Raw genomic sequence first — 10326 nt, forward strand, 5'->3', positions numbered from 1 at the left:
TTTTTCCACGGGGGAGGTGGGGGATGGCTCAGGCGGTGATGGGAGCGATGGGGGCGGTGGGAGCGATGGGGAGCGATGGGGAGGGATGGGGAGCGATGGGGAGCGTTGGGGGCGATGGGGGCGATGGGGAGCGATGGGGGGCGATGGGGGCGATGGGGGGCAATGGGGAGCGATGGGGGCGATGGGGAGCGACAGGGGCGATGGGGCGATGGGGAGCGATGGGGAGCGATGGGGAGCGATGGGGACGATGGGGAGGGATAGGGGACGATGGGGGGCGGTGGGGAGCGATGCGGGCGATGGGGGGCGGCAGATGAAGCTTCGTTCGCTCGCCTGCCGCTCACCTCCTGCTGTGCGGCCCGGGTCCTAACAGGCTGCGGACCGGTACTGGTCCTCGGCCCAGGGGTTGGGGACCCCTGTTCTGGATCATTGTTCCATTAGCATTCTTACCATTTACTCTTCTGTAGTTCATGAAGCTCCCATTCCCTGCATTCTTTTCTGTTATCTATCAATACTAGACTCACTTGAGCTCATCAGATGTATACTGGGTAACGTATATATATCCTACCACCTTGTTCTTCAGGAGCTAATAGTCTAGCAAGTGACATTGATACACTAAAAATATTTTAGTATCTCTTGGTAAGTGGTATAACAGAAGTGAAATAAAAATTCTACTCCATTGACTTAGGTGACATTTTAAGTTGGTCTTGAGATACACATAGACAAAGGAGAAGAGAGGAGTGATGGTTGGACAGGATATGGGAGGTATAGGTGGCAGATTAGGTCTGGCCTGGAAATGTTAAGAGAATGCGGTGTTCAGTGGGGCTGAACCTCATACTGACTGGACCCCCCTGTCTTCTCACTCCTCGACTTCATTCTTCTTCCCACCTTAGATGGAATTATCCCCTAGAATTGCAGCATGTTGAATGCCAGCTCCCCATGTATTACCAACATGACCTGTTGATAAGACAAAGCTGAGTATATGGCTTAGAGCTGTAACGGAAACCACCCCTTCAGCAGAGCTTTGCAGTGTCTCAGAGGGGGAACAGCAAGGTCAGGATTTATTGAGACTTTGAAGTTTGGTTGAAGGCAGGTCTTTTGATGCCTGGGCTCAGTCAGGGGATGTGTTGGGGGCCTGAACTGGGTTGTAAAGATTATGAAAAAGCAGTCCAGGATTGATGGGAATAGCAAGGTGAATCTTCAGGCAAGGGATGCAGTGTCTTAGGGCTTCTTCTGTGTGTTAATGCTTACCACTGAAGAGTCATGCATCTTTCAGGATGTTCTGTAATGAACAATCAAGTTATTTTCTTTGGCAAGAGTCTCTTGGAATAATAAAATTATGCTAGTGAAGACAAAGGAATAGCAAAGTCCTGTTAATGTAGACGATAAGCTGTGTGTGGGAGAAGTAGTTTTGGTTCTCAGTCACCTGCAGTGTCTCAAACGCTGAAATGTTTCCTCTAATTCCAGGTCTCTCCTTCTTAACTCACATGCTGTAATCCCTTCTGAGTTTTTTCCTTGGACTTTACCACAACTTCAATAAAACTCTTATTCTCTTTTTTTATAAACTCCTCCTTGCTTCCCAGCCTGAGCAAACTGTTTAATCTCATGTTTAGTTGTAATCCATAAAAGGAGTAAGCATAATGTAGAAAAATGTAAAGTATTATCTGGAAACATCAGAGCTTTTTATATTAAAAGTTTTGGGTGAAGCCCATTTAGGTAAGACAATGGAAATCTTAAATTTTTGTCTTTTAAAAAAATAAGCCAAGAATGGTGGGAAAATCCAAGTTATATGACTCTCAAAGTATAATAATGAATGAATTATTATATTTTTATATTAACAAAGAATTGAGCTCACTGTAGGTTTGAATCTGTGTGTTCTCTCTTTGGGTCCATTTTCATTATTTAATCTATTTTCCTACTTCTCAGACAAGGGTATTTATTTTCTGTTATGTTCTAAATTTTCCAATGTTTTAATGTTTTGCAGAAACATGCTTTGTTGCAGGACTAATTTCTTTGTGGATTGAGAGAAAAAAATAAGGCCGATACTAACTGGTACCTGACAGTATTTTATTTGTTCTTTAGAGAAATGTTCATTCCTGTCTATTCTCTTTCTACTTAGGCCAATTTGCGTCGGAAAGTTACTCATTCGGTACAGACTGATCTTAGTCACATGAGAAGAGAAAATTGTTCCCAGGTGTACCCTTCAAAGGATGCTAGCACACAGTCAATGAGGGAAGCCAGCAGCCAAGTGCCACGGCCCCAGATTTACGTAGCTGGTTTCCGCGGGGGCCATACCAAGACCACCTATGAAGTCAAGGTGAACTTAACTAGAGCCATTGATGAAACCTAGTTAGAGACCACACTTTTAACGTAGATACCACTAAATTGTGAACAATGGCAAATATTTAAAAGTATTTTTGCATCCATGAAAATTAGCTAATTTTGTGGGGCTGGCACGTTCATTGGTGGTATGAATGTTTTGGGGTTCTCACCCATATGCACTGTCAAACTGCTACAACAAATGAAAAATTGTTTTCTGTAATACATTTTTCATTCTATTAAAATTGCAAAGTAAAACTCTGTCCATTCCTCTTTGACTTGTAAGAAAAAGTTTGGCAGCATTAAGACTGAAATTATTAGATATTAATATAAGATGATTAGATATTAATATATATAAGATTGTTATGCATGGGATAGAAATTTATTTAGATAACTTTTTATATATTGATATAAGATTATTGTACCTGGGATAGAAGTTTATTTCTAAAATCATATTTAATATTGAACATTAAAAATTTAAACCATAATCAATATTTTCAGCTTCATTGGCTATTAAATGCACCATGGATTAAATTGATATGTAATAAGACCTCACTAATTTGGAACAGTTGGAACAAAGATCCACATGATGTTTTTATTTTTTAAAATTTTATTTAAAAAAGTATTTATTTATTTTTATGTATTTTTAAAAATTTATTTTGGCTGCACTGGGTCTTAGTTGAGGCATGCAGGATCTTCGTTGTGGCATGAGGGATCTTTAGTTGCAGCATGCAGACTTCTTAGTTGCAGCATGTGGGGGGGCATGTGAACTCTTAGTTGCGGCATGCATGCAGGATCTAGTTCCCTGACCAGGGATCCAACCTGGGCCCCCTGCATTGGGAGCGCGGAGTCTTACCCACTGGACCACCAGGGACGTCCCACATGATGTTTTTTAAAATCTGGAAATTTTACATGGAATCTGGATTCTGGCCCCTTGAAAAGATCGGAATATCTAGCAGCACTCGGCCAGCATTCCTGTAACTAGTAGCTTTGCCCTTTCGTAGGACAGGTACTTCTGGTTTTAATTCTTGCTGCCTTACGGGTCTCCTACTTCACTCCTTTGACCTATTTGCCTAACTCCATAGGTTGTGTTTAGGGCCCCTGTCAATTACTGATAGCCACATTTTAGAGCTGTTGTTTTGTTGCTGCCTTACACACTCCCAATACCTAAGCATGGATAATGAAGTCTCTCAAGCGGATGGCCTGTTAAGCCTGGGGGCAGGGGGTGTCATTTATATTTAGCACGTATTTTTGGCTTAGGTGACTCTTACTAAAGTGTTTGTATAATTTATTTTCTATGTAGGTTAAATGTTACTTATAATATGATATGCTTCAAAATCCATTTTTCTCAGATACTATAAAGGTAGACTTCAAACAGATCTACTTCTAAGTTGTCATGATTTTCATACCTGTAGTTTAAATTTTTAATGAAGTATAGTTGATTTACAATGTGTTAATTTCTGCTGTACAGCAAAGTGATTCAGTTATCCACATATCTACGTCCTTTTTTATATTCTTTTCCATTATGGTTTATCACAGGATATTGAATATTGTTCCCTGTGCTCTGCAGTAGGACCTTGTTGTTTATCATACCTGTAGTTTAAAAATGAAGTTAAAGATGGGCTGGCTGGCTGTTGAGGCAAGGCCTGGGGGTGGAGGTGGAGTGGACGTGGGGTTGGGAGGGCTCTGTACCTGAAGAGGGTGGTTACAGCTAATACTAAACTTTGCAAATTCAGGAATTTGATTTTACCTGTTCTAATCAACCCTCCTTTGATTCTGCAAGATTCCTAAACACAGAAAAGGATGGCTGATAAGCCACAATTTGGGGTTACCAAGTTAGGGCTGAAAGTAGAATTGCCAAGTGCATAAAAATACCACATACTATATGAAAAGCTAAATATCAGAAAGTCATCTGGTAAGTACAACAGAATGAGAATACGGGGAGCTAGATCAAACGGTAAACTCATCTTCTCCCAAGACCTCCACTGTCTACCCAAGCCCCATCACTCTCTAAAGATTTCCAACCATATGTTGGACCCAGTGTCAGTCGGTTACCCCCGTTTCAGCAGGTCACAGGCCGAACTCATTTCCTCTACCGAACTTGTTTCTCTCTCTGTATTTCCTTCTGTGGTCAAAGGCATCACTACCTACTCAGTAGCATAAATTAAAAACTTCTGGATTGTCTTTCTCACACAGCCCCTGCATTTAACTAGTCACCAAGCCCTGTTGACTTGGCTTCATCTGCTTTTGGGAACCGTGTCTTCCTATTCTCACTGCTATTGCCGTAGTTTAGGACTTAGTCCTATTGCCTGATTCATCGGCGTAGTTTTTCTAACACACAAATTTGATCAGGTCACCTGGCTTTCCCCCCTACAACCTTCACTTCCCTTGTTTAAAAAGACACTTTTCCATTATCTGGGGGATAAAAACTCCTTGCCATATTCTATAAGACTTTTCATATATATCCAGGTATCTTCCAGTTTCATTTTCTGCCCCCTCATGCTCTCTGCACACACTACACATACAGGCAAATGGAGCCCAAACTCTTTGAGTGTGTTATGGTCTTTGATACCATCCCTCTCTGTGCTTGCTTGTCACTCTGTCCCCTGGAATGTACTCCACAGACACCCTCTGGAAATCTGTTTGTCCCCATGAAATCTGTTGATCGGATTTTACTTTTTCAATGAAGGTTTTCCCCATCACCTTTGAGAGAATTAATTGCTCTTCCTTTGGGTTTTCATTGGATTTTATTCATATTCTTATAATAACACTTGAAGTAAAAAGGTCTATATGTGTCCATCTGTATTCTCCCTGTTAGACTGTGCATCTCTTGAGATTTGAACTGTGTTTTAGTCATTCTTATATCCCTGGTATTGTTATAGTACCTTGTTGGATGAATGAATTTTAAAAGAAAAGGAATGAAAGAAAGGACAAACTGGAGGCAGAGTACTGGTTGAGTGATTTAATAGTCAAGGTGGTAGTTCAGTCGCAAAGTAGTGTTTGGAAAAGAGGGAGAAAAACTGAGAGGCAAAGTAAGATCATCTACGGGGAAGGTGGTGGGAAATAAAGTTGGGTGAGCAGGGTTGTATAGATTTTGGAGGACTCTGAAAGCCAGGCGGAGGAATGTGTTGCGTTCCTGTAGTAGGATATTAGAAAACTGTGGCAGATTCTTGAACAGAAGATCCATTGTGGAAGGGAGATACTGGAATTGGGGAGATGGTGAGGAAGCTGTTACAGGAGTTAGGGCATTGCAGTAATGGAAGACATGAAGGCGCAAATGTGAGATTTAATGAAGGGAATCTAACATTCCGGGGAAGGGAAGGGAAAATCAAAGTCTCTACCCTAGGGTTGCTAGGAAACAGAGGATAATTGAGAAGAGGAACTGGTTGGTCAGAAAAGATAATGTGTTCAGTACTGGAAATTTTGAGTTTAAGAAATGACAAAGATAGTAAATCAGAGGTGACTGGAATTTGATCTGGAGAAAGATAGTTTGGGGGATCATCCCCAACGAATGGGGATGGAATGAGGAGGAAGAGATAAGACAGAGGAACAGTCAGAAGAGTAGAAAAAGACGTAAAGCAATCTCTGTGATTATGGAAGTAAGGTCTAGGTCTACTACTTATTAGCTGTGTTATTTAATATCTCTCTGCTGCAGTTTCTTCATCATAAAAACTGGTGTAATAACATTTCCCAACTCATTGGCTTGTTGAGAGGATTAAATGAGTTAGTTAACACGTGTAAAGCGTTTGTCTGGTAAGTGCCTTCTCATTGTTAGCCAGGAGAGAAGCCCCAGTGTTTCATTTCTGCTGCATTCCCATCCTCATTTTCCCCGATTTCTGTTTTCTAGCTCTTAGTGCCTAGAATAATGCTAGGCACATTAGGACTTTTAGTAAATGTCTGATGAACAAACCCAAGAGAATGAGGAATGGAGTTGGCAGCTGCTAAGCTGTTTTAATAGAGTTGGCTTGAGTAGAAATAAGATCGCAGCCAGCGAAGCAGAAAATTGTACAGCTAAGTACAAAGTACTTACCAGGGACTGGCAGGAAAAGAGAAACAGGATTATAGTAACTAAAAATGGAAGCAGAGGCAAGGGAGAGTTAAGCTCAAATGAGAAATGTTTAGATACTGATGATTTTTACTCATATTTAACTCTTTTAGTTCAGACACTGAATTGTACATTGTCTCTTTGTATTTTTTTTTTTTTTTTTTTTTGCGGTACGTGGGCCTCTCACTGCTGTGGCCTCTCCCGCTGCCGAGCACAGGCTCCGGACGCGCAGGCCCAGTGGTCATGGCCCACAGGCCCAGCCGCTCCGCGGCATGTGGGATCTTCCCAAACCGGGGCACGAACCCATGTCCCCCGCATCGGCAGGCGGACTCTCAACCACTGCGCCACCAGGGAAGCCCTTGTCTCTTTGTATTTTTAAACAAATTTTCTCAATTCTAAAATGCAACAATTCTTCTGGCTTCTCTTTAGTAATTTTATACCATAGGAAAGAGTTGTTTTAAAATAATAACTTAGCAAATTGGCTTTGGATGTTTTCTTAATAGCAGAATGAGAATAATATGCTTAATCTCACTCTGTCTACAGTTGGAGATTTGTCTACACAGTTCTTTATGGTTAATGGTTTACTGTACTTTAGAGCTTACCACTTTTAGTAATCTATTATACAGCTACCATAGTTGAACTACAGCCTCCTTAAGGCTTTTGGTATTTGCTTCCTGCACAGTCTTCTTGTTTAATGAATGAAGTTCACACTTTTATATGCTTTGTTACTAATGGAGACATAGTGGGCTTCCTTTCGCACAGTTCACTGAGACTAGGGTAGCCCTGATACCAGAGCAGAGATAGAAGTGAGCAGGGTATCGAGACAAACGCTGCAGTTTGATAGTGACAATCACTGGGGTCTCAAATGGTCTCAGATGGATAGTGAACATCACTGGGGTCTCAAATGGAAATAGTAACGGCTGCTGTAAGGTTATTCCATCATCAGGCAAACGAGCTTATGGCTCACGTGTTGGAGATGGCTGCTCCTTGCCCTAACCAAGGTTTGCATAGAAAACTAGGCATACATAAAAGAAACACATTCCACTGACATTCGCCCTCGAAGACTTAAGATAATTAGAAATGAGAAAGTAAAAATTAACTTCGACTAAGAATATTATAAGTATCTGCTTGGCCATTCCTTGGGCTGGGATAATGAACACAGAAATCCCAGCTGCAGAGTTAACAGGAAATAACATACCTCCCAAGGATATGCTACAGTTGTAAAGTATAATAACAACCCCCTTTTCTGAGTGTCTGCTTTCTATTTCACTGAAAAATTTTGTTCTCTAAAATTGTATGCTACTAGGAACCTTGCTGTTGAAATTGTATCAGTAAGAATGAAACACTCCTTCCTTGCTTGAAGGATTTAAGTCACTTTGACACAAAGAAGCAGCCTCAGTTTCCAACCTAGGTGCAAAGCCTTCATTTAAGGGGCTCCTGAATACAACAGTCCACATCTATAGTAACTTCAGAGTTTCCAAGAAACAGCATCCTGAGACTATTCTGCAGTCCAGATCTGATGTTGAGTTTTTCACACACAGCCCTGCTTTGAAGCTATCAAAATATTGCTGCTTTTTATTTATTTATTATTTTTTTAACATCTTTATTGGAGTATACTTGCTTTACAATGGTGTGTTAGTTTCTGCTTTATAACAAAGTGAATCAGCTATACGTATACATATATCCCCATATCTCCTCCCTCTTATGTCTCCCTCCCTCCCTCCCTACCCCACCCTTCTAGGTGGTCACAAAGCACCGAGCTGATCTCCCTGCGCTATGTGGCTGCTTCCCACTAGCTATCTATTTTACATTTGGTAGTGTATGTATGTCCATGCCACTCTCTCACTTCGTCCCAGCTTACCCTTCCCCTCCCCGTGTCCTCAAGTCCATTCTCTAGGTCTGCGTCTTTATTCCTGTCCTGCCTCTAGGTTCTTCAGAACCATTTTTGTTTTTTAAGATTCCATATATATGTATTAGCACACGGTATTTGTTTTGCTCTTTCTGACTTACTTCACTCTGTATGACAGACTCTAGGTCCATCCACCTCACTACAAATAACTCAGTTTTATTTCTTTTTATGGCTGAGTAATATTCCATTGTATATATGTGCCATATCTTCTTTATCCATTCATCTGTTGATGGACACTTAGGTTGCTTCCATGTCCTGGCTATTGTAAATAGAGCTGCAATGAACATTGTGGTACATGACTCTTTGAATTATGGTTTTCTCAGGGTATATGCCCAGTAGTGGGATTGCTGGGTTGTATGGTAGTTCTATTTTTAGTTTTTTAAGGAACCTCCATACTGTTGTCCATAGTGGCTGGATCAATTTACAATCCCACCAACAGTGCAAGAGGGTTCCCTTTTCTCCACACCCTCTCCAGCATTTGTAGATTTTTTGATGATGGCCATTCTGGCTGGTGTGAGGTGATACCTCAATGTAGTTTTGATTTGCATTTCTCTAATGATTAGTGGTGTTGAGCATCCTTTCATGTGTTTGTTGGCAATCTGTATATCTTCTCTTTTTTTTGCAGTATGCGGGCCTCTCACTGTTGTGGCCTCTCCCGCTGTGGAGCACAGGCTCTGGACGCGCAGGCTCAGCGGCCATGGCTCACGGGCCCAGCCGCTCCGCGGCATGTGGGATCCTCCCGGACCGGGGCACGAACCCGTGTCCCCTGCATCGGCAGGTGGACTCTCAACCACTGTGCCACCAGGGAAGCCCTGTACATCTTCTTTTGAGAAATGTCTATTTAGGTCTTCTGCCCATTTTTGGATTGGGTTGTTTTTTTGAATTTGAGCTGCATGAGCTGCTTGTATGTTTTGGAGATTAATCTTTTGTCAGTTGCTTCATTTGCAAATATTTTCTCCCATTCTGAGGGTTGTCTTTTTGTCTTGTTTATGGTTTCCTTTGCTGTGCAAAAGTTTTAAAGTTTCATTAGGTCCCATTTGTTCATTTTTGCTTTTATTTCCATTTCTCTAGGAGGTGGGTCAAAAAAGGATCTTGCTGTGATTTATGTCATAGAGTGTTCTGCCTATGTTTTCCTCTAAGAGTTTTATAGTGTCTGGCCTTACATTTAGGTCTTTAATCCATTTTGAGTTTATTTTTGTGTATGGTGTTAGGGAGTGATCTAATCTCATACTTTTACATGTACCTGTCCAGTTTTCTCAGCACCACTTACTGAAGAGGCTGTCTTTTCTCCATTGTATATTCTTGCCTCCTTTCTCAAAAGTAAGGTGACCATATGTGTTTGGGTTTATCTCTGGGCTTTCTATCCTGTTCCATTGATCTATATTTCTGTTTTTGTGCCAGTACCATACTGTCTTGATTACTGTAGCATTGTGGTGTAGTCTGAAGTCCGCAAGCCTGATTCCTTCAGCTCTGTTTTTCTTTCTCAAGATTGCTTTGGCTATTCGGGGTCTTTTGTGTTTCCATACAAATCGTGCAATTTTTTGTTCTAGTTCTGTGAAAAATGCCGTTGGTAGTTTGATAGGGATTGCATTGAATCTGTAGATTGCTTTGGGTAGTAGAGTCATTTTCACAATGTTGATTCTTCCAGTCCAAGAACATGGTGTATCTCTCCATCTGTTTGTATCACCTTTAATTTCTTTCATCAGTGTCTTATAGTTTTCTGCATACAGGTCTTTTGTCTCCTTAGGTAGGTTTATTCCTAGGTATTTTATTCTTTTTGTTGCAAAATATCACTTCTTTTTAAATTTCACCTAACTCCATTCTTCGCCCACATTCTATAACTCTGTTTTTCCTTTGTTTCCTGAGACTTCCCACAGTTATTCTGGTGTGCAGTCTCTCTCGCTGGAATGAGCCAATAATCCTGACTCTGTCTGACTATAGGTTTGTCCCTGGTGGTTTTGGGCTGATCACTTTAGGACAAGGGCATCAAAATCTAGTCAAGGCTTATGGCAATGGAGTAGAAAGTCTTCACAGGCAATGAAAATTTACAGGAAAG

General features: G+C 41.2%; 1 protein-coding gene across 6 annotated transcripts in view; it reads left to right on the forward strand.

The window, feature by feature from the left end:
• CFAP206 (cilia and flagella associated protein 206) overlaps window positions 1–2562 on the forward strand; it is a 32241-nt gene extending 29679 nt beyond the window's left edge. For all 6 annotated transcript variants that reach the window (XM_029223317.1, XM_029223320.1, XM_029223319.1 and 3 more), the window contains one exon: window positions 2117–2562. In XM_029223317.1, coding sequence (XP_029079150.1) covers window positions 2117–2347 — 231 coding nt within the window. In that variant the 3' untranslated portion in view covers window positions 2348–2562. The remainder of the gene's footprint in view (window positions 1–2116) is intronic.
• The last annotated feature ends 7764 nt before the right edge of the window (window positions 2563–10326 follow it).

Source organism: Monodon monoceros, unplaced genomic scaffold, assembly GCF_005190385.1.
Source record: "Monodon monoceros isolate NGI ecotype Baffin Bay Population unplaced genomic scaffold, NGI_Narwhal_1 Super_Scaffold_15, whole genome shotgun sequence".
NCBI classification, from domain to species: Eukaryota; Metazoa; Chordata; class Mammalia; order Artiodactyla; family Monodontidae; genus Monodon; species Monodon monoceros.